This window comes from Balaenoptera physalus (genome assembly GCF_965194825.1).
Source record: "Balaenoptera physalus genome assembly, chromosome: 20".
NCBI lineage: Eukaryota > Metazoa > Chordata > Mammalia > Artiodactyla > Balaenopteridae > Balaenoptera > Balaenoptera physalus.
In genome coordinates, this window is record NC_138901.1 from 8,485,777 (window position 1) to 8,510,230 (window position 24,454).

The 24,454-nt window shown below is 49.7% G+C and overlaps 1 protein-coding gene across 2 annotated transcripts in view; it reads left to right on the forward strand.

Annotated features, from left to right (window-relative positions):
* The window catches only part of MGAT5B (alpha-1,6-mannosylglycoprotein 6-beta-N-acetylglucosaminyltransferase B), a 68,721-nt gene extending 51,497 nt beyond the window's left edge, over window positions 1-17,224 (forward strand). The window contains exons 13-18 of one of the 2 annotated variants that reach the window (XM_082442686.1): window positions 7,278-7,504; window positions 8,566-8,712; window positions 8,900-9,016; window positions 14,427-14,501; window positions 14,885-15,141; window positions 15,671-17,224. In XM_082442686.1, the coding sequence (XP_082298812.1) occupies window positions 7,278-7,504; window positions 8,566-8,712; window positions 8,900-9,016; window positions 14,427-14,501; window positions 14,885-15,141; window positions 15,671-15,869 (1,022 nt within the window). In that variant the 3' untranslated portion in view covers window positions 15,870-17,224. The remainder of the gene's footprint in view (window positions 1-7,277; window positions 7,505-8,565; window positions 8,713-8,899; window positions 9,017-14,426; window positions 14,502-14,884; window positions 15,142-15,670) is intronic. The other variant, XM_082442685.1, reaches the window with a different exon arrangement.
* Window positions 17,225-24,454: the final 7,230 nt, after the last annotated feature.

Here is a 24,454-nt window from a genome sequence, read left to right on the forward strand (position 1 = left end):
ATGCCGCGTGTCCCCTTCGCCTCCTGCCCCCTCTGCTCTCTATAGGATCTCCCCTGGGGGTGCTCCCGAGGCGGGCTTTCCGGGGCTTGTGGCTCCTGTGGATGGACCACACCAAGGTGGGAGGAGGGTGATGGGGACAGCGGGGTCTCAGGCTCTTCCCGGGGCCCTCTGAGGGGAGGCAGGCCCTGGAGGTCAGGGTCCAGCTCCGCGTGGCGCAGGGCAGCTCCTAGGATGGGCTATTGACCTAAGGCAGGCAGCATGAGGCTAAAGGTTAATAATAAAGATGCCGATCGTGGGGATCATTGAGCAGCCCCTGTACCCCATGTCAAGCCTGTCACATGACCATCTTAGTTAATGATTCTCATGCTGTGTTGATTAGGATTAAGTCCAGCTGTCACAGAAAAGCCCTGAATAATAGTGATTGAGGCAAGATGGAAGTATGTCTTCTTCTCTGTTGACAAACTCTGGAGGTGTCAGTCCTGGCCTGACACCTGGGGCTCTTCTCCCCTGGTTGACCCGCCCTGTTTAGTTCCCACCCTGGTCTTGCCTCATCGTTTAAGATGACCACAAACAGTGCACAGTCATTACATCTGCCCTCCAGCTGGGAGGGGGTGGGGGAGGAGGAGGAGGAGGGGGAAGAAGAAGGGGCAGGGGAAGGTCAGGTTTAGGGACATCTCCTGACCGTTTTATGCGCATCTCTTCCCCATATGGCCCTGTGGCTAGGTCTCGGTTCCATGGCCATGCCCAGTCTCAGGGGATGCTGGAAGTGGCTGTGCCCCCGGCAACCAGGTGCCCAGCTCAGCCCTGGAGTTCTGTGGCTGAGGAAGGGGGAGGAAAGCGATATTATGGGACATCTCATGGTCTGTGCCACAACAACCCTATGAGGTCATAGCCATGGCTAATACTGGTCCATCCAGAGCTTACTATTGCCAGGTGCTCGCATATATTTTCTCACTTGACCATCAACTACGAGGTTAGAGTGACAAGCTAGTTAAGTGGTGTGGCTGGGATTCGAACCCACATCTAACTCTAAGAGCCAGAACACTTAACTCCGACTCTACCTAGCCTCCTCGGTTATGACGCCTTGGATAGAGGCAGAGAGAAGCTCTGGATTAAGCTGGACTACGGGTCCAAGCCCTGGCTGAGACATCAGTGGCCACTGCCAGGTGTGGGGAGAGGGGCGAGGAGTCATCCTCATTTGATGCCAAACGAGCTGGCTGCCAGGATGCCCGGGGTGCTGGGCAAGGGAGCGAGCACAGACGGTGTCTGCTTGTACCAGAAGATACTGTTAAGAAACTGCCCCAAGAGAATGAGAGGTTATGAGGACCGGGAAGAGAACAGTTGTATCTCTAGCTCAGGAGCTTCTGGGATAGCCAGGAGCAACGCTGTACAGCAAGAGACCTCAAAGCAGCTGCTTCCAAAAAAAGACATCTTTGCTCTGGTCTTTGTGACCCAAGGAAGGCAGAGGTGGCCGGATGAAGAAAGGAATGACAGCAGCATCCTGGGACAAATGCCATCTAGAGTTCAGGGGACCAGGTGGCGAGAAGCGGAGGAGGGAGGAGGGTATGAGGTCGTCACATCCTTAGGGGAGCGGCAGCCGGGATCAGGGAGAGGGTTTTGGTGAATGCTGTGCCGAGGAGGCTTGTCTTATCCTGGGTCCCCAGAGCCGGAGGCTAAGGCTTAGATGCCGCTGTTTTAGGAGAGCCTGTCCCAGGGAGCGGGAGTGAGGGATGCGAGAGAGGCTGCTTGTCCGGACGCAGCAAACCCAGCCTCGCTGTTGGAGGAAACGTTCCAGACATCAGAAGTGCTTCTGGGGGAGCTAAGGTGGACTTTTCAAACTGCAACTTGGCTCTGGTTGTTTTTCTTTTTTTTTTTTTCTCCTCAGGTTTACTGAGGTATAATTGACAAAGAGAAATTGTATGTATTTAAGGTGTACAGCATGATGGCTTGATAAACATTTATATTGTGAAACGAGTGCCACAATCAAGCTAATGAACACATCCACTGCCTCAGTTATCGTGTGTGTGGTGAGAACATTTAAGATTGACTCTTAGCAAATTTCAAGTATACAATATAGGTTTATTAACTATAATCACCATGCTGGACCTTAAATCCCTGAATTTATTTATCTTAAAACTGAAAGTTTGTCCCCTTTGACCTATATGTCCCCATCCCCTCCGCCCAGCCCTTGACACAAACCATTCTACTGTTTCTATGTGTTTGACTCTTTTCAATTCTGCATATTAGTGAGATCATGCAGTATTTGTCTTTTTTTAACTCAGAGAGTCTTGATTAGCCTTTTAGATGAAGCAGAATAACATAGAAACAATAGAATGAAAGGATATCAGAGGACTTTATATGTATTAAGCGTAATTATTGTTTTGTAAAACTTTAAGTTTTCATACATAAATACACACACGTGTATGATTAGGTGAAAAAAAGTTGCTCAACAGTGCATGTAACGTGAACCCATTTGTGCACGTATGTGTGTGTTTTAAAGAAAATGTACATCTGCTTATAATGCATAAAAAATCTGAGGAAGGCACGCAAGAAACTGTTAATAATAGCTGCTCTGGTGATGGGATCAGGAAGTTGAATGGGGGCTTTGGAGATATTTTCTAAACACTTTACGTCCTTGATTTGATTTTTTTCTAGGGCCATAATTCAGTTTTATAATAAGTAGTCCTTTTAAAATTTTGGTGTGATTACTTATATTATTTGGCTTTGAATCTACCATTTTATTAGTTGGTTTTTTTTTTTTTTTTTTACCTGTTCCATGTTCTTTTTCCGCTCATTTCTTATCTTTTTACATTGATATATTTTTAAAAATCCACCTTTCTTTAGCTAATTGTACTCTCGTATTCTTTTGGTTCTGATCTTCTTAATATTTTTATACTCTTTATTTTTATACTCTTAGGCTACCCTAAAGGCTATAACACGCACCTTTGACTTATCAAAGTCTAAGCCAATACTTTTACGTTTCATTGGGTTATAAAAGAACTTTAAAATGTTTTATTTCTATCCGGCCCCAACTTATATGTTTTATAGTATTTTAATACTCTCCAAATATTTTATACCCCACGATATATTATTATTATTATTGTTGTTGTTGTTGCTACTGTTGTTTTGCGAAGTCAATATTCATTTACATTTACCCACATTTACCCTTTGTATTGTTCTGTGTTCCTTCTTACATCTCTGAGATTCCATTTGGAATCATTGTCTGTCTCCAGAAGAAACCAACTTAGTCTGGGACTGCTGTTTTTGATTTTCTAAAAATGTCTCAGAGGATATATTCATTACGTACAAATTCTAGCTTGTCCTCTGCCTTCTGTCATTTCTGTTGAGAAGTCAGTGTAGGTCTGATTGTTCCTTTAAAGGTAATTTCTTTTTTGTGTTTTCCTTTGCCTGCTTTTCAGGCTTCCGTTTGGTTTTCAGAAACTTTACTATGAAAAGCCTCAGTGTGGTTTTTTGCTTGTTTGTTCTGTTTTTATCCTGAGTGGAGTTTGTAGATCTCTTTGGATCTGTGGTTTGAACTTTCACTAATTTTAGAAAACTCTCAGCTACTCTCTCTTTAAATGTTGCTCCTGCCCCAATCTCTCTCCTGTACTTCTGGGACACCATTTACACAAACATTAAATCTTCATTATATCCCCTTGTCTCCAACATTCTTTTCTGCAGTTTCCATCCTTTAGTTTCTCTATGCTTCATTATGGATGTTTTCTTTTGTTCTTTCAGTAAGTGAAGTTTCTCTTCAGCTGTGTTTAATTTGCTGTTAAATCCATCCATTTAGTCTTTAGTTTCTGCCACTGTGGTTTTTTTTTCCATTTGATTTCAAATTTTATCTTCCATCTCCTGGACTATATTCAGCATATCTATCTTAAAGTCTGTGCCTGGTAACTCCAGCATATAGATCTCGTATGAATCTGTTTTTATTATCGTGTCTCTTGGGTGTTGATCATATAGTCTTGTCTCTTTATGTACGTGATTTTTTTTAAAAAATCAAGGTATTTAAATTTTTAAATTTAAAAATCTATTTTAATAGCTCTATTGGGGAAGATTGACATGAAATACACTAAACTTGTTTAAAGTGTATAATTTTATGGCTTTTGACTTATGTGAAACCATCACCACACTCATGAGAGAGAATAGATCCACCACCCCTGAAATTTCCTCCTTCCCTTTGGCATCTCTTCCTCCTCTCTCTCCTCTCCTCCTCATCTCCAGGCAACCAGTGATCTGCTTTCTGTCACTATGGATTAGTTTTCATTTTCTATTAATATAATTTTATATAAATGGAATCATATGGTATATACTCATTTTTGTCCGGATTTTCTCACTGAGTATAATTATCTTGAGATTCCTTCATGCTGTTGCATGTAACGATAGTTCATTCCTTTTTATTGCTGAGTAGTATTCCATTGCATGGATGGACTACACTTTATTTATCCATTCACCTGTTAGTGGACATTTGGGTTGTTTCCAGTATTTGGCTATTACAAATAAAGCTGTTATGAACATTCACGTACAAATCTTTGTACACACATATGCTTTCATTCCTTGTGGGTAAATACCTAGGAGTGGATGGCTGGGTCATATTGTAGAACTGTTTAACGTTTTAAGAAAAGTGGTTTTGCCATTTTACAATCCTGCCAGCAATGTATGAGAGTTCCAATTCCTTTACAAATGCATCAATACTTTGCATGGTCAGTCTTTCTAATTTTAGGCATTTTAACAGGTGTGTGGTAGTATCTTATTGTGGGTTTAATTTGTAATTCTCTAATGACTAAGGATGTTGAAGATGTTTTTGTGTGCTTATTTGTCTTCCATTTATCTTTTTTGGTGAAATACCTTCAAAAATGTTGCCCATTTAAAAGATTGGGTTGTTTATTTTCTTATTATTGAGTGGTTAGAGTTCTTTATATATTCTGGATATAGGTTCTTTAACAAATAGATGCTTTGCAAAACTTTTCTCCCAAGCTGTGGCTTGTCTTTCTCTTAACAGCATCTTTCAAAGAGCAAAAGTTTTTAATTTTAATGAAGTCCAGTGTTTTCTTTTATGGATTGTGCTTTTGGTGTATCCAAGAAATCTTTGTCTAACCCCAGGTCACAAAGATTTTTCTCCTATGAGTTTTATAGTTTTAGGTTCACATTTAAGTTCTGTGATCCATTTTGAATTAACTTTTATATATGATATGAAGTATGGGTTGAAGTCCTTTTTTCCCTTCCCTTTCCTTTTTTTTTTTTTTTTTTTTGCATATAGAGTGATCCATGACTGTTTGTTGAAAAGACTATCCTTCCTCTACTGAAATGTCTTTGCATCTTTGTCAGGGTTCAATTGACCCTACATGTGTAGGTCTATTTCTGGACTGTCTGTTCTGTTCTGTTGATCTGTCTCTCTCGATGCCAGTATCACACTGTCTTGATTACTGTAGCTTTATAATAAGTCTTGAAATCAGGTAATATAAGTCTGCCCAATTTCTTCTTCTTTTTCAAAGTTATTTTGTCTCTTCTAGGTCCTTGCATTTCCAAATGAGTTTTAGAATTAGCTGGTCAATTCCTATTTTAAAAAGCCTGCTGGGATTTTGATTGGGATTTTATTGGTTCCTTTTTCTTTTCTTTTCTTTTTTTTATTTTTGAGAAAAACTACCTCTAGGTAGTTCTGGAAAGTGAATATGAAAAACTGTAGAAATAATTTGAGGTCAAGCATGTTGCTCTCTTCTTCCAGAGAGGATTTACTTTTTTTTTTTTTTTTTAATAAGTGGGCTGCAACCCCTAAAGACCTTTGCATAGAGCTTTTTTTTTTTTTTTTTAAATTATTTATTTTATTTATGGCTGTGTTGGGTCTTCGTTTCTGTGCGAGGGCTTTCTCTAGTTGTGGCAAGTGGGGGCCACTCTTCATCACGGTGCGCGGGCCTCTCACTATCGCGGCCTCTCTTGTTGCGGAGCACAGGCTCCAGACGTGCAGGCTCAGTAGTTGTGGCTCACGGGCCTAGTCGCTCCGCGGCATGTGGGATCCTCCCAGACCAGGGCTTGAACCCGTGTCCCCTGCATTGGCAGGCATATTCCCAACCACTGCGCCGCCAGGGAAGCCCCAGGATTTACTTTTATTCTTAGATTACAGCTGGGGCCCTAGCAATCCCAGATCACCTCAACCAATGATAGTGATTGAGACAATTTTAAAAGGATTCAGCCCCTGCAAGAGCTGCTCTAGTTCTGGGCCGCCCTTTCGTCCAGGATGTAACTCCTCAGAGTTCCAACCCAAAGTGTGGATTTCCGTCAGGGCTCCCCATCTTTGGCGGGCCCCGAACTCTGACTTTTGTCTCCCAGGTCTGCTTAGCTGCCTAGATGCTGCCCCTGGAATCAGCAGGTGCCCCCAGGAGGAAAACCAACCCCAACACTGGCCTCAGCAATCTCTTTTCCTCCTTCTCCCAGGTCTTGGCCTTGTAATTCTTCATTCTTTGTTAGATTTTTCAGGGCCTTCATAGATGTTTTTTACATTTTCCCGTTTTTCCTGGTCATTCTCAGAGGCAGGGCTGATCTGCATTACCCAAAGTGGAAGGCCTCCTTGTGAAAAATGTATACAGTTTGAGTTTCAAAATGTGAATTGTTAACAATTATTCTGATGTCCATTGATAATATTCTTCAAGAGCTGTGGTTTGTAAAGTAAACCTGGGCTGGAGCTCCTGGTGGTCTGATCTCATGCTGGCTGGCGGGACGTGGGGAACCATGAGTTCTTTTCCTCTGACCCACTGGCCTGTTGGGAACTAATCCTTCCTGAAGAGAGCCCCACGCCCCACCCTTCTCCATGATCTCGAAGCTACTTTCCCCTCCCTCTCTTCTGCAATCCTCAGAAAAGCTCTAAAAAATAGAACCCGGCAGCCGATCCCATGCTTATTCCTGTCGAGGTCCTACACTGACCACAGCTCCCAGCTCAGGGCCCTGGCCATAGGGTCAGATGGGTGCCCAGACGCTGAGGTGTTATCTATTCACCTATGCTCCATGCCTCCTCAGAGGTCCTTGGAGGTCATCGGGGAATCAGGGGAGGCCAAGTAGCTCCAGCTGGATACAATTAAACGTTGGTCTCTATAGGAGACCTTTGGAAAGAAAACAAGTCCATGGCTAAAAATAGTCCGGAGGCCTCTGGTCTAATCCAACCTCTGTAACTCATAGATAAAGAAATTGAGGACCAGAGAGGGCAGGGGCCTCCTCAGGTCACACAGCTGGTTAGGGGCCGACCTGAGACTGGCCCCATGTTTTCCGACTTCCTGACCAAGAGTGTCTCTTCAGCTGGCTCTGCCGTCTGAGGTTGGAGCAAGGCTCCCATCTCCCCCTCCTCCTCTTCCAGGGGAAGGAGAAGTTCCTGAGCATCCTGAACAAGTACATGGAGATCCACGGCACCGTGTACTACGAGAGCCAGCGGCCCCCCGAAGTCCCGGCCTTCGTGAAGAACCACGGCCTCTTGCCGCAGCCTGAGTTCCAGCAGCTGCTGCGCAAGGCCAAAGTGAGCCCCACCCCGTCCTCCATCCTCACCCCAGCCCGGCCATAGATGTCCAGGAGGTGCCCATACATGCCTGCCATACCTGCCACCATCACTTGTGGTCCCCTCTATGTGTGGACATGCCCAGCACACTCTGCTGCCCTGAGCCTCGTGTCTGGGCCTCTTAGGGTCTGGTCAGAGCTGGGGGCGGAGATGGGGATGCCCATCAGGCAGGGGAGGCCCCACAGTGAAAGGGACCTGAGTGGGGCTCAGTGATGGTGAAGAGGAGTTGGGCTGCCCACCTGCCCCCACCCCACCCTTAACACCAGTCCAGCCCAGCTGACTCCTGGACCTGGCTTTCAGAGCCACTGAGAGGGTGGAAGGGCAGGCTGGGGGCAAATGGCTGGAGTTCCATCGGGCCACTAGTTCTGACAAACTGCTTCGGGAATTCCCTGAGCTGTGTCCCCGGAGCGTGATTCTGCTGTTGGGCCCTGAAGTGTCAGCTAAGGCTGGAGGGTCTCTAGCCAGCTGCCAGGTCCTCCCCTGTTCTCACCATAACTTATTTCTTCAGGCCTCTTGGATGTGTGTGTGTGTGTGTGTGTGTGTGTGTGTGTGTGTGTGTGTGTGTGTGTGTCGGGGTGGAGAGAGGGTATCTTTGTGCAGTGAGCAACCTGAACAACCCTACATGGCAACCCCAGATTCAGAAGCACTTATTGATCACCTTTCAGGGGCCAACCCTATGAGCACTCCTAGTACAAGTGAGGTACTGAATGAATGTTTTTTGGGTGAATGAGTAAAGGTCCTTTGAGGTCAGCTGTAGGAGTGGCCTGAAGCCTTCTAAGCTTGGGAACCCTTGTTCTTTTCTCCTCCAGAATCATAGCCTTTAGAGCAGGAGGAGGCCATTGATATGACCTAACTAGACGTCCTGATTTCACAGTGGCTGAGGCACACAGCTGCTCTGGGCTCTCTGCTGCCCCAGCTGCCTCCTGTGAATGTCCCAACCCCAGCCTCGCTCCCAGCTTCCTGGGGCTCCTGGGCTGTGATACCCAACCTTCCCTGACCATCGTGCCGCCTCGGTTCTGCAGCTCTTCATAGGCTTTGGCTTCCCCTATGAGGGCCCTGCCCCGCTGGAGGCCATCGCCAACGGCTGCGTCTTCCTCCAGTCTCGCTTCAGCCCGCCCCACAGCTCGCTCAACCATGAGTTCTTCCGGGGCAAACCCACCTCCAGAGAGGTGAGTGGGAAGGGCCTGGTCCCACATTGGGAGGGTCCGAGATGGGACCCCTGCAGTTCCTGGAAGGGGGAAACTGAGACATGGGATGAAGGGAGAGATGGGACAGGTGGGTGGGGGGCTCCTGCTCTTCACGCAGCCCAGCTTGGCAGGCAGAGGGAGAAGCGTCCCGTCTCTGTGCCCTGGCTAGGTGTTCTCCCAGCATCCCTACGCAGAGAAGTTCATTGGCAAGCCCCACGTGTGGACCGTCAACTACAACAACTCAGAGGAGCTTGAAGCGGCCATCAAGGCCATCATGAGAACCCAGGTGAGACTCGGATCCGGTCGGGACCACCAATATCTTAGACTTTGGGTCTTTGCTATAATTAGAAAAAGATGCTCCTCTCGGTGAATTCAGACTTGCAGGCCTGGGTTGGCAACTTGGATGCGTGTGTGTTTGTTGAGGGAGCGGGGGGGGAAAACCTGCCTCTGTGCCGTGAGCAACCTGCACAACCTTACACGGCAGCCCTGGATCCAGAATCATTTATCGCGTGTCTCTGGGGGCCGGGTCCTGTGAGCACTCCCAGCACAGGTTAAGTGCTGAGCAAATGTTTTCGGGATGAATGCGTGAAGGTTCTTCGAACTCCGCTGTCTCTGTGGTCTTTTAGCAGCACATCTCAGACTATCATGTGCACACAGATCACCTGGGGATCTTGTTAAAGCTCAGGTTCAGAGTCAGCAAGTTGGGTGGGGCTGAAGCCCTGCATTTCAAACCAGGTCTGGGTGGTGCCGCCTTTGCATAGCGAGTGGATAGAGCGTTCTGCGTTTCCTCCAGCAAGCGTGTAAGTGTTGGTGGGCGCGGGCGGAGGGCAAGGAGGGGCTTGTGCGGCTCCTCTCCTCGGTGGGCACCTCCGTGGCCTCTGATGGCTCCCTGTGCGTGTGCGCTCTCGTGGGGCCTTCATTTTGAGAAGCGGTCGGACTGTGTGAGCACGGGGAGGGGCGGCTCTGCTTGCCGTGATCCCTCTGGACCCATTTCTTGCTGTCGCTCGGACACCAGGCTGAGCAAAAAAACCCACTCCTGTCAGGTCCCCTTCTCTGCCCATCACCAAGGTCACCGAGCGTGCCCTGCCTGGCGGGGGGCTGGGGGTGGTTGTGCTGCTCTGGGCGGACTTGTGGCAGAATCAGAGAGCATTAGGCTGCTGGGGCAGGGGCCACCACAAGGGAGAGCCCTGCCCAGGAGGACACACAGCTGTCTGGGGAGCTGGGGACACTGCCGGGCTCGGGGCAGAGGCCAGCGCGTATCGATGCCCCATACGGTCTTAAGGGCTTAGCTTTGGGTCCAGAGCCCTGCTGGTTGTCCTGACCGTGAGGCAGGGTTGCATATTTTTTTTAATTTGTTTTTGGCCGTGCCATGCAACTTGCAGGATCTTAGTTTCCTGATTGGGGATTGAATCCAGGCCCCGGCAGTGAAAGTGCCAAGTCCTAACCACTGGACCGCCAGTTTTTTTTTTTTTTTAATTATTTATTTATTTGGTTGCACCAGGTCTTAGTTGCGGCAGGCGGGCTCCTTAGTTGCGGCTCCCCGACTCCTTAGTTGTGGCATGTGAACTCTTAGTTGCGGCATGTGGGATATAGTTCCCTGACCAGGGACTGAGCCCGGGCCCCCTGCACTGGGAGCTCAGAGTCTTAACCACTGCGCCACCAGGGAAGTCCCTGCATTTTTTTTTCTTTTTAACACCCTCCTGCATCCTGTGGATCAGTCCCTCCCATTCAGCACTCCCAGCCTTAGCCCACCCCCTCAGCAAATGACCCCAGAAAATCCCTGCCCACCCTGCCCACTCCCTTCCTCTACCCACCCCACCCTCGTCCTTCCCTCCTGTCTGGGTGTGAGTGTTTCTCTAGTGAAAGTACCAAGGAAACTGCTGTGTCACAGCCTAGGTGCATCTCTGGTTGTGGCAGATGTGGCCAGGTTGACCCGCAAAGCGGCTGAACCCGTGAACCTCCACCAGTGGTGCAGGGAGAGCCCTCCACCCCCTCTTAAGCATCCGCTTAAACAAATCCTCCTCTGCTGGAAGTTCCTCCGGGTCCCGGACTGAGATTGGGTTCTTCCCGGAGCTGACCCCAGGCAGGGATTTGAGCACAAGTACTTTATTTGGGGGGTGAGCCCAGGAAGGAAGGTCCTGGGGTGCCAGTGAGTCAGGGTGTGTTATCAAGAAGGTTACCCCTGCCTTCAGGCACCTGGTGCTCAATGCCGGCGGGGACCTCCGAGAGGTGGGGTACTCGCATCCCGGATTGTCCTGAGAAATGAGGAAACCGGGGTGTTTTTCCCCCAACTCCATCCATCGCTGGCTGAGGCTGAACCGGGGGGGCCAGGTGTCAGCTCTCAACACTGAGCTGAGCAAGCTAGAGAAAGCCCCCCAGCCCCCGACAGACGGTATGGGGGAGGGCGCTGTGGGAAGCTGCCCTGGGGGACCCCCATCCTGCACTCTCTTCCTGCTCCCTCTCCCCACCAGTTGCAAAAGCAGCCCTCTGGGGCTTCCACCCCAGGGGGGCAGGGGCGGGGTGGGAAGGGGACCAGGAAGGCTTTTGTCCACCCCCAGACCTCAGGTCTGGCTCCACCTTCAAGATCCCTTGTGAAGCTGAGTGCGCGAGATCCCAGCCCTGTGGAGGGCCACGTTCCCCGCTGCAGACCTAAACAGGGGTGTATGTTGGGGGGCGTCTGTGCATGTGAGCATGATCATCTAGTCATGCATTATTTCTGGTTGGACACACGAGAAATTGACAGCAGTGCCTGCCCTGGGGAAGGGGCTGGGCGTCTGGGGTCAGAGAACTTACTTTGCCTTGTTTTTTTTTTTTTAAATTAATTCATTTATTTATGGCTGTGTTGGGTCTTCGTTTCTGTGCGAGGGCTTTCTCTAGTTGCAGCAAGCGGGGGCCACTCTTCATCACGGTGCGCGGGCCTCTCACTGTCGCGGCCTCTCTTGTTGTGGAGCACGGGCTCCAGACGCGCAGGCTCAGGAATTGTGGCTCACGGGCCTAGTTGCTCCGCGGCACGTGGGATCCTCCCAGACCAGGGCTCGAACCCGCGTCCCCTGCATTGGCAGGCAGACTCTCAACCACTGCGCCACCAGGGAAGCCCCCTTTGCCTTGTTTTCTCTTGATTTTTTAAAACGTGAACATCTGTTTAATTGTTAGTTAATTAAAAATCAATAACAAAAGGGTCCAGGAACCAAGGTATTGCAAATTCGTCAGGCTGACTTGCAGCTGGACCCCAAACCAGCCCGTGGTCCCCCCTGCCTTTAGCCATCCCCCGCCCCCCCCCCCCCGACCCTGACTCTTGGGCAGTTAACCCTTTACCCAAGAATTGCCTGGGAGGTGTTTAAAATGCAGATTCCTGGGCCTATCCCCAGCTTCTGATTTAAAAGGACCGGTGCGGCCTTGGAGTTTGCGTTTTAAACAAGCACCGTGGGTAACTCTGATCATCCTGTTTTAGAAAACTGACTTAGAAACAGCTGGCAGGAACTGAGAGAGCGAATGAGGGCCAGCATCAGGGGACGCAGCTGCTGCAAGTCATGGGGCCTTTTGCAGGGTGAGGGAGGAGGAGGGGGTGAGAGAGACCTGAGGCACCAGCCCAGCTGTCCCCCACCCAGCAAGCAGCGAGGAGGCTCCAGGTGGGGGTGGGTTTGCCCTCTGTCTAGGGTGAGGCCATTCGAGGTGAGAGGAAGGAGGTGGCGGGGGGGGGGAGGGATGCCAGCACCTGCTCCCGCCCCCTTCCGCTCTCATTATCACAGGCCAGCAATCCCGGCAGGACCAGCACCTGCCATTCTGTCGAGACGGATCACCGTGCACACCTGTAATTAGACCTAATGGGGGTGATTTCCAGGCAGGCTGGCTCCTCCGGTGGGAGAGCCACGGCAGGTGGCTGCGGCGAATGGTCCCCTCCCTCGCACGGGTGGAGGGGGGCTTAGAATCACCACGTGATGGGCTTCAGACCACGCAGGGATAACTGGCTTTTGCCTCCAGGAGCAGGCAGAGTGATATTTGGAGGGGAAGTCTTTTCTCTGGGGGGTTTATTTATAACCAGGACTTGAAGTCTTGGACCCGAGGCGACTGGGGATCTCCTGGGGCAGCAGCTGGCGGCCGGGGCCTCGGTGGCCGTCCGCTGGGGTTGGGATTGGCTGTGTGGAGCTCAGGGCTGGAAGGGCTGTGCTGGTTGATGGGCTGTGAAGTGGTGGCTGGATGTGGACCTGGGGATTCTCTGGGACCCCGGAACTGCCCCAGGATTAAGGACACCTGCTCACAGTGTAGGTGAAGTCAGAACCGGGGCAAGGTCAGATGGGTGGGGCCTTGTCCCGAGAATCGGTCCTCGTGGCAGCTGCTGCTTCCCTGAGACCCTCCTCAGCTTGAAGTTGGGGATGTCCCCTTGGCCAGAGGGCCCAGGGTGGGCCTCCAGCCCTTCGAGCTGGGGTCTACAGGAGACAGGACCCAGCGCAGCCTGATTGGGTTCTGACACACCCATCTCTGATGAGGAGAAAGGACTTGGGCAGACCAGCAAGATTTCACTACCTGGGCTGAAACTGCCTGATTTCTGGAGCTGCTGGCAGGGAAACGGCATTAACAGGAGGCGGCTGGGCTGGGTATGGTGCCAACACACATGTTGGGGAGTGGGAGGTGGGGTCAAAGGCTAAAACAGACCTTCCTCTGAGTCTGAGATGGACCATCTCCCATGTCACCGCGATCTCGCCTCCCGCCCACCTGGCCGACAGTTTCCTCCAAGGAGGCTGTGTGCTGGGCCACCGAGCGTTGCTGTAAACAGGGAGGGGGTGGCCAGGTAAGAAGAGTGGAGAGGAGGTGGGGGTACCCGCGCTGGGGAGGCGGCCTCCTCATCACCTCTTCCGTCCCCCTTGCTCCTTGCGCCCCAGCTACCAAATCCATATGTTCCCGTCGGCCCTGGCGTGCGCTGTTCTATAACTCTGATATTTAGACTGACAATATGTGGCCTCCGTTTGGGGGCACCTAGTTCATGTAGCTGCCGGGTGCCTGGTCTGGGCAGGAAGCTTTACAAATGTCATCTCATTCCATCAGGCTGGGAGATGCCCGGTGTTGCTTTGTGTGAAACTTCCACATCTTGGGCAGAACACAGGCAGAGCTGGGGATGCTTTTTCATTCCATGACTAGTTCCTCAGTGACCGCTGTGTACCAGGCATTGTGCCAGGCACCAGGGATTCAATGGTGAACAAGTCGTGGTCCCACAGCCCATGGGGCTTATGACCTGAGGGAGACAAGGGATAAATCAGAAATGATGACACAGGCACTAATTCTCTACTGGGGAAGTCTGGGGTGGGTGCAAAGGAAAGTGGTCCTTTAACAGGAGTGGGGGTGGAGCTCTGGGTCTGCTTCCTAGAGGAGGTGACGTCTAAGAGGGGAGGGTGCGTCCGGTGGTTGGCTGGGGAAGAGCAGGCATCACAGCCGAGGAGGGGATGGAATGCTGAGCTTTACGGAAAGAGGAGAAGCTCCGTGGAACTGGGAGAGGGCCAGGGAGGGATGAGCTATCGTGAGCCCCCCCGAGGGCCACTGAAGGGCGCACCGGGGAGCGGGGCATCTGCGGGGATAGGATGGTCGGCTCCCTGGGTGCAGGCCGTGAGAGCCTCCAGATCTCTGCGCCCAGGCCCGAGCAGCCAGGTCTGGGGAGGCCCAGGGCTTCTCCTGCCCCATGTGTCTGCCTGTCTCTCGCACAGGTGGACCCCTACCTGCCCTACGAGTACACGTGTGAGGGGATGTTGGAGCGGGTCCATGCCTACATCCAGCACCAGGTAGGTGGGTCCCCCGCTGTCTCCAGGGGCCGAGCTGGCTCCAGTGTCTGAGGACCCACCTCTGCCCAGGGTGCAGCGTGCTTTAACCTCCAGGTCCTTCTCCAGTCTGTTTCCTTCCCCCACGGGGTTGGAGATGGGCGGGGCCAAGCAGTACTGCTCAGAGACCAGGCCTGGGGCGCCCCTGCCCCAGGGCCCCAGCTCGAGTCCCAACCCCCATATTACAGCACAGAAATGCAAAGACTCATTTATCATTTTTATTACACAGTTGTTTAGAAGTTTAGTAATGAGTAGGGAAGACCCTCCCCCCAGCAACCCCTACCCACAGGATGAGTTGGGAGTGAGGTATTCCATTTCCCCTCTTGACACTGCTTTCCTCTGGGCAGGACTTCTGTGCAGCCCCAGGCCCTGCCCCCGCAGGGGCCCGAGCCCCGGAGAGCCCCTTCATCCTGGCCCCCAACGCCACTCACCTCAAGTGGGCCCGCAACGCCAGCTTGGCCCCCGGGGCCTGGCCCCCAGCGCACTCCCTCCGGGCCTGGCTGGCCGCCGCTGGGAGGGCCTGCACGGACGCCTGCCTGGACCACGGGCTGATCTGCGAGCCCTCCTTCTTCCCCTTCCTCAACAGCCAGGACGCCTTCCAGACGTGAGTGAGCCCCGGCCCGACCCGGCCCAGCTGACCTCACCTGTAGCTCCTTTGCTCCCGTGGCCGCCTTGCCCCCGGCCCTGCCAGCTGTGGGGGCATGCAGTGCTTTCCAGTGAGTCAGGAAGGATCCAGAAGGGACCTTCCGGGCAGGTATCCACAGCACAGCTGCCCACTCTTGGCAAAGCCTCTGCCCCAAACCACTAGGGGAAGCTCCCTGCCCAGTCCCTGACCTCCTCATCCCTCCCTCAGCCCCCTGCCCAGCCTGTCTGGGCATCTTCTAGGTCCAGGCCACAGAAGCTGCCCCAGGTTCCTCCTGATGGGTGAGCCTGGGGCCCCCGCCCTCCTGCCCACTCTCCTCTCTCCCAGCAGCCGGGAGAAGGAGCTGCAGCCCAGCATTTGTCCTGGCGCCTCCTAGAGACATCTCCCTGGGTCTGGAATGGGATGGGCCAGGAAGAGGGAGTGGGCAGTGCCAGGCTGGGGCAGCCCCCACCCCGCACGCTGAGTGACCACCTCGTTGGTGCCCACCCAGGCTGCAGGTGCCCTGTGATGGCACCGAGTCGGAGATGAACCACCTGTACCCGGCCTTTGCCCAGCCGGGCCAGGAGTGCTTCCTGCAGAAAGAGCCTCTGCTCTTCAGCTGCGCCGGCTCCAGCACCAAGTACCGCCGGCTCTGCCCCTGCCGAGACTTCCGCAAGGGCCAGGTGGCCTTGTGCCAGGACTGTCTGTGAGGGCGCCCACCCGGCTGGCCCTCCCCGCCGCAGGAGAAAGCACCAGCAGATTCCGAGCTCCAGCGACCCGCCCTACCTGCTCAACGCCCCCAGGCTGGAGCCTCCTTTCTTGGCCGGGATGTGGGCCGAGCTGATGATAGGTGCGCAGGTCTGGGGAGGGAGGCAACTCTGCCGAGTGCCTGGTGCCCGCCCTAGGCAGGCTCCTCGTTCTCACCCCGAGGGCTCGTGGCAGCATTGTGGCCAAGCAGCTGGGGGTTGGTGAGAGGGTCCCACTGGCCCGGGAGCAGGTGGTCGGAGGCCCCTTGCTTTGTGCAAGACCAGATCTGGACCAGATGGAGTGAGGGCCTTTGTCCTTCTTGGGCTCAAGGATGGGGCCTCTGGGCGTACGATAGAGGAAGCAGGGTGATGCTTGCCCAGTGGCCCACTGGAGGGTCCACAGAGTGGGGAGTGATGCGTGAGGGGTCAGCCTTGTCCCTGTGGAGTTGTTTGGGGTGTGGACAGAAAGGGCCGGGGACTGGGGGAAGGCCAGGCTGGGGGACCCTGTTCATGCCTCCTCCTTAGCCCCACCCCTCCTGCTTTCCCAAATTCCCCCTCCTTTCCACACTTGGGCACCACAGTTAGGGTTGCAGGGACCACTTAGACCCTGGGTTGAATTGTTTCCCTCTTGCTTATTCCAACTTTCTTCACTTTGGGCATTTCCTGAAACCTATCCCAGCATGACTGCGATTCCAGACCGTGGATTTGTTTCCAAAGCCTCAGTCCCCACCCCAGCCTCTGAGAACAGGCTCTAGAATCTACCCTGCCCCCACCTCCTAAGCATCTTTTGTAGGCTTGGGATGAAGCTTCAGCCCCACGGCACACGTGGCCCAGTTCCTGGATGCCCAGGCCTGCTACCCCCACGTAGCCACCCCTGCCCCATCAACGCTGCGTCCGTGTCCCTAACCTCCAGCTTCCTCCAGCCTCAAACCGCCTCTGGATCCAGCCGTCCATCCGTGTGGCATGCCTTCCCCTTCACCCTGAGCGCTGCCTAAGGAAACAGATCGGGCCGTCAGAAACACTGCCACCCCACCCCCGTTTTAAATTCCACTCCCTTCCAGGCAACCCGCCCCACCCACCTAGGCCTGCCCCTCCTCCCTTCCAGGGAGGCAGCCGCAGGGCCCTGAGTCCAGAGGGCGGGGCCTGAAGGTGGATACCTCCCATCAGAGAGCCTTCTTGGCCTGGGCAGCTCCTGTGGCCACAGAAACTCAACAGTCACCAAGGACCTGACCTGTCGGGGGAAAGCAATAGAGATACTCTTTTCTCTCTCTTTTTTTTTAAAGATTTCTTGAAATAATAAATATTTTATTGGGATGTGAGGTGCAGAGGAGGAGCTATGCTATTTCTCGTCTTTTCCTGGGATGCCAGGCCTGGAGGAGTGAGGGGGTGTGAACACCCTGGGTGGGGGGGTGAACATCTGGGGCCCCTGGGCCCCTCCTCCACATTGTCATTCCATCTACAAAGTTGGTGCTGTGTCAGGCTGCCTAAAGGAAGTCCCTGTGGGCACCAGAAGTCCACGGCCCCTCCCGCCACTCCGGCACTGTGACTCCAGGGACCCTGCTTGACCAGCAGGGCTGGATCCAGTTCTGTTCGCCTGGGGCTGGCCTCTGCTGGCTGTGGTTGCTGTGAGGTCAGAGAACATAAACGCATTTTGATGAGAGCCTGAGCCAGGTCGTCATAAGAAGACTGACTAGGGGAGGGAGATCAAGATGGCAGAGTAGGGACTTCCCTGATGGCACAGTGGTTAAGAATCCGCCTGCCAAGGCAGGGGACACGGGTTTGAGCCCTGGTCTGGGAAGATACCACATGCCACGGAGCAACTAAGCCCGTGTGCCACAACTACTGAGCTTGTGCTCTAGAGCCTGCGAGCCACGACTACTGAGCCTGCGTGCCACAACTACTGGAGCCCACGCACCTAGAGCCCGTGCTCTGCAACAAGAGAAGCTACTGCCATGAGAAGCCCGCACACCACAACAAAGAGTAGCCCCCGCTCGCCACAACTAGAGAAAGCCTGCGCGCAGCAACGGAGACCCAATGCAGCCAAAAATTAAAAAAAAAAGATGGAGTAGAAGGACACAGAGCTCACCTCCCGCCACAAACATCAAAAATACATCTATATGTGGAACAGTTCTCCCAGAAAACCAACTGAAAGCTGGCAGAAGATCTTTCACAACCAAAGCTGTAAGAAAGATCTCTTTGTAACCAGGTAGGACAGAAGAAAAAAAAACAAAGCAGGATGGAAACTGGGCCCCTGGGAGGGAGCTCTGAAAGAGGAAAGGGTCCCTTGTCTTGGGATCCCCCTTCGCCATTTGGGAGGCCCGCTGGGGCAGACAGGGCGCTGGAGTGGCCTGGACTTTGCTTGGCAGGTGTGTGTGGGTGCTGACTTGCTGCCAGGCAGGGTAGAGAGAGACCAGCACCGACAGCTGCCACGTCTCCACACTTCTCAGCCCGAAACATGCTCCTGCTAATATGCACAGTGGCTGGGGCTTCAGCGGACAGACCCAGGGAGAAGACTTGATTTAGCTGTGTGGAAACAGCCCAAAGGGCCTGGAATGTGGTCTGGGCACCACTGTTAACACGTGCAAGACAGGGCGCGAGTCTGCCATAGAAGACCCCTGCTGTCAGCGTGCTCAGGTGGGGCGTGACTACAGTGGCCATGGGCTCTGTGAGTGCATGCACTGCGGGGCAGGGCTGACATCTGAGCCTATTATCAGCACTCCCTCAGCAGGGGCAGGTCCAGGGGCAGGTCCAGCAGCAGCCGACTTTGTTGGTAGGCACACTGGGTGGCGGGCAGCATCACAGAATTGCATGTCCCCTGTGGGTAACCCCTGGGGAGGAATTCACAAGGGTTCTTTTCCCAGCGGGAGTGCTCCAGTCCCACCTACCTGCCCCCAACATAGCTGTGACAACCACAGAGCGAAGAGGAGGACCCACCCAACATCCAGTGCAGGCTCTGGTCACCACAACACCAAACACACCCCCTATCAAAGGGACAGCAGCCAGCGCACCCTGAGGAAAGATGTGGCAGACATCCGTACCAAAAACAGCTCTCACGCCAAAGATATTGGACTCACACAGTCTATACCGGGTCACTCTCACGTAAAAACAGCCCTTAGAGACCACAGTAGAACACTGTTTCTCCTAAATTCAGAGACAGAGAATTTAAGTCAAATGAAAAAGTGGAGGAACTACTCCCAATTAAAAGAACAAGAGAAATCCCCTGAAGAAACAAACAATGAAACAGACCTCTTCAGTTGACCAGACCCCAAATTCAAAAAGGAGGTAATAAAAATGTTAAAGGAATGAAGAAAGATTATTGATAGAAATATAGATCACTGTAATGAGGGACTAGAAACTATAAAGAGGAACCAGTCAAAATTAGACAACTCAGCTACCAAGACAAAAACTGAGCTAAAGGCAATGAATAGCAGACTAAATAATGCAGAAGAACAAATAAGTGATCTGGAAGATAGAATAATGGAAATCACCCAATCAGAACAGCAGATGGAAAGACAAATTAAAAAAAAAATGAAGGCAATATACGAGATCTATGGAATAATATAAAATGTGCCAACCTACACATAATAGGGGTTCCAGAAGGAGAAGAAAAGGGGATTTAAAATGTATTTGAAGAACTTATGGCTGAAAACTTCCCAAACCTAGAGAAGGAAACCGTTATCCAGGTACAGAGAGCACAGAGGGTCCCAAACGGATGAACCCAAACAGACCCACACCAAGACATGTCATAATTAAAATGGTAAAAGTTAAAGATAGAGGATTCTAAAGGCAGCAAGAGAAAAAGTGTCAGTTACAGACGAACCCTCATACGGCTATCAGCTGATTTCTCTACAGAAACCTTGCAGGCCAGCAGGGAAAATATATTCAAAGTTCTGAAAAGGAAAAATCTGCCACCTAGGATACTCTACCCAGCAAGATTATCATTTAGAATAGAAGGAGACACTAAGAATTTCTCAGACAAGCAAAAACTAAAAGAATACAGCAATACTAAACCTAACCTAAAAGAAATATTGAAAGACCTTCTCTAAATAGAAAAGAAGGATCAATAGGAAAGGGAAAAACACAATAGGAAAGGCAAATATATCAAAGGACTGAAGATCACTTAAATAAGCCAGTACATAGATTAAAAAACAATCAAAATATTTTTGTAAACGTGATTATAACTGTAATTAACAGCAAAGGATAAACATGTGGATGTAAAATAGGACGTCAAAATCACAAAATGTGGGGGAGAGGAGTAAAAAAATGTAGATCTTGTAGAATGTACTTGAACTTATACGACTATAAGTCTACAGCAAGCATATATAGTTATGGGTTAACGTACTTGAAAACCAGGGTAACCACAGATCAAAAACATACAATAGAATCACAAAAAAACAAAAAGAAAGGAACTCAAGCACAATACAAAAGAAAACCATCACAACACTAAAGGAAAAACAAAAGAAGAAAACAACAAAGAAGAACTGCAAAATCAACTGGAAAACAAGGTTTAAAATGGCAATAAATACATACTTGTCAATAATTACTTTAAATATCAATGGACTAAATGCTCTGATCAAAAGACATGGAGTGGCAGGGCTTCCCTGGTGACGCAGTGGTTGAGAATCTGCCTGCCGATGCAGGGGACACAGGTTCGAGCCCTGGTCTGGGAAGATCCCACATGCCGCGGAGCAACTAGGCCCGTGAGCCACAACTACTGAGACTGCGTGTCCGGAGCTTGTGCTCCGCAACAAGAGAGGCCACGACAGTGAGAGGCCCGCGCACCACGATGAAGAGTGGCCCCTGCTCGCCACAACTAGAGAAAGCCCTCGCACAGAAACGAAGACCCAACACAGCCAAAAATAAATTTAAAAAAAAAAAAAAAAGACATGGAGTGGCAGATTGAATAAAAAAACAAGAACCTACAGTATGCTGCCTACAAGAGATTCGCTTTAGGGTGAAAGACACACATAGACAGAAAGTGAGGGGATGGAATAAGATATTTCATGCAAATGGAAATGACAAGAAAGCAGGGGTAACAATAATCATATCAGATAAAATAGACTTTAAAACGAAGTCCATAAAGAAAGACAAAGAAGGACACTATTTAACGTTAACATAGGCACCCAATATAGGAGCATCTAAATATATGAAACAAATACTAACAGACATAAAGGGAGAAATTTACAGGAATACAACAATATTAGGAGACCTTAATACCCCACTGACATTAATGGACAGATCTTCCAGACAGAAAATCAATAAGGCCACAGAGGTCCTAAATGACACAATACAACAGTTGAACTTAATTGATATCTACAGGACACTATATATTAAAAAAAATACACATTTTTTTTCAAGTGCACATGGAACATTCTCTAGGATAGACCACAAAGTAGGATAAAAAATAAGCCTCAACAAATTTAAGAGGATAGAAATTATTTCAAGCATCTTTTCTGACCACAGCCCTATGATTATAGGCCAATATCTTTGATGAATATAGATGCAAAACTCAACAAAATATTAGCAAATCAATCCAACAGTATATAAAAAGGATCATACACCATGATCAAGTTGGATTCATTCCAGAGTCACCAGGATGATTCAACATATGCAAATCAATGTGATACGCCACATCAACAAAATACACAAACCACATTATCTCAATAGAGGCAGAAAAAGCATTTGATAAAATTCAACATCCATTCATGATAAAAACACTTATCAAAGTGGGTATAGAGGGAACATATCTCAACATAATAAAAGCCATTTATGACAAACCCACAGCCAACATAATACTCAACAGTGAAAAGCTGAAAGCCTTCCCACTAAATTCTGGAACAAGACAAGGATGCCTACACTCACCACTTTTATTCAACATAATATCCAAAGTCCTAGCCACAGCAATCAGACAAGAAATAAAACATATCCAGATTGGAAGGGAAGAGGTAAAATTGTCATTATATGCAGATGGCATGATATACTCTATATAGAAAACCCTAAAGACTCTACACAAAAACTATTAGACCTAATAAATGAATTCAGCAAGGTAGCAGGATACAAGATTAACATACAGAAATCTGTTGCATTTCTTTTGTCTTAAACATTTATTTATTTATTTATTTATTTGGCTGCATTGGGTCTTTGTTGCGGCATGCGGGATCTTCATTGTGGCTCTCGTTGCAGTGCACAGGCTCTTTGCTGTGGTGCACAGGCTTCTCTCTAGTTGTGGTGTGCAGGTTTTCTCCTCTCTAGTTGAGGCGTGGGCTCCAGAGCACATAGGCTCTGTAGTTTGTGGCACGTGGGCTCTCTAGTTGAGGCGCGTGAGCTCAGTAGTCGTGACACATGGGCTTAGTTTCCCTGTGGCATGTGGGATCTTGGTTCCCTGACCATGGATCGAATCCACATCCCCTGCATTGGAAGGCAGATTATTTTTTTAAATTGATTAATTAATTTTATATTTTGGCTGCGCCGTTAGTTGCGGCACGTGGGATCTTCGTTGTGGTATGCAGGATCTTTCGTTGCAGTGCGTGGGCTCTTCTTTGCAACATGCGGGTTTCTCTCTAGTTGTGGCGCGTGGGCTCCGGGGCACATGGGCTCTGTAGTTGTGGTGTGCAGGCTCCAGAGCGCATGGGCTCTGTAGTTTGCAGCATGTGGGCTCTCTCATTGAGGCACGTGAGCCCAGTAGTCATGGCCTGTGGGCTTAGTTGCCCCGCAGCATGTGGGATCTCAGTTCCCTGACTAGGGATCGAACCCACATCCCCTGCATTGGAAGGCGGATTCTTTACCACTGGACCACCAGGGAAGTCCCAGTTGCATTTCTTTCTTTCATTCATTCATTCATTTATTCGTTTATTTATTTATTTATTTATTTATTTATTTATTTATTTATGGCTGTGTTGGGTCTTCGTTTCTGTGCGAGGGCTTTCTCTAGTTGTGGCAAGCGGGGGCCACTCTTCATTGCGGTGCGCGGGCCTCTCACTATCGCGGCCTCTCTTGTTGCGGAGCACAGGCTCCAGACGCTCAGGCTCAGTAATTGTGGCTCACAGGCCCAGTTGCTCCGTGGCATGTGGGATCTTCCCAGACCAGGGCTCGAACCCGTGTCCCCTGCATTGGCAGGCAGATTCTCAATCACTGCGCCACCAGGGAAGCCCCCCAGTTGCATTTCTTTACACTAAAAATGAAATATGAGAAACTTAAAAAAAAAAATCCCATTTAAAAATCCCCTTAAAAAGAAAAAAAGTACCCAGGAATAAACCTAACCAAGGAGGTGAAAAATCTATATGCTGAGAACTATAAAACATTGATAAAGGAAATTGAAGATGATTCAAAGAAATGGAATGATATCCCATGCTCTTGGATTGGAAGAATTAATATTGTTAAAATGGCCTTACTACCCAAAGCAATCTACAGATTTAATGTGATCCCTATCAAATCACCCATGACATTTTTCAAAAAACTAGAATAAATAATCCTAAAATTTGTACGGAACCACAAAAGACCCAAAACTGCCAGAGCAATCCTGAGGAAAAAGAACAAAGCTGGAGACATAACCCTCCCAGATTTCAGACAATACTACAAAGCTACAGTAATCAAAACAGCATGGTAGTGGCATAAAAACAGACATACGGATCAATGGAACAGAATAGAGAGCCCAGAAATAAACTTACACACCTACAGTCAATTAATCTTTGACAAAGGAGGAAAAACTATACAATGGAGAAAAGACAGTCTCTTCGGCAAATGGTGTTGGGAAAGCTGACAGCCTCACGTAAATCAATGAAGTTAGAAGACTCCCTCACACCATACACAAACTGAAAATGGTTTGACCTAAATATAATACATGATACCATAAAAGTCCTAGAAGAGAACATAGCAAAACATTCTGACATAAATCGTAGCAATATTTCTTAGATCAGTTTCCCAAGGCAAAATAAATAAAAGCAAAAATAAACAAATGGGACCTAATCAAACTTAAAAGATTTTGCACAGCAAAGGAAACCATAAACAAAATGAAAAAAACCTATGGAATGGGAGAAAAAAATTGCAAACAATGCAACCGACAGGGGGTTAATTTCCAAAATATACAAACAGCTCATACAACTCTATATCAAAGAAACAACCTAGTCAAAAAATGGGTGGTAGACCTACATAGACATTTCTGCAAAGAAGACATACAGATGGCCAACAGGCACATGAAAAGATGCTCAACATTGCTAATTATTAGAGAAATGCAAATTAAAACTACAATGAGGTACCAGCTCATACCAGTCAGAATGTCCATCATCAAAAAGTCTACAAATAATAAATGCTGGAGAGGGTGTGGAGAAAAGGGAACCCTCCTACACTGCTGGTGAGAATGTAAATTGGTGCAGCCACTATGGAAAACAGTATGGAGGTTCCTTAAAAATGTAAAAATAGAGTTGCCATATGATCCAGCAATCCCACTCTGGGCATATATCCAGAAAAGATGAAAACTCTAATTCGAAATGATACGTGCACCGCAATGTTCACAGCAGCATTATTTACAATAGCCAAGACACGGAAACAAC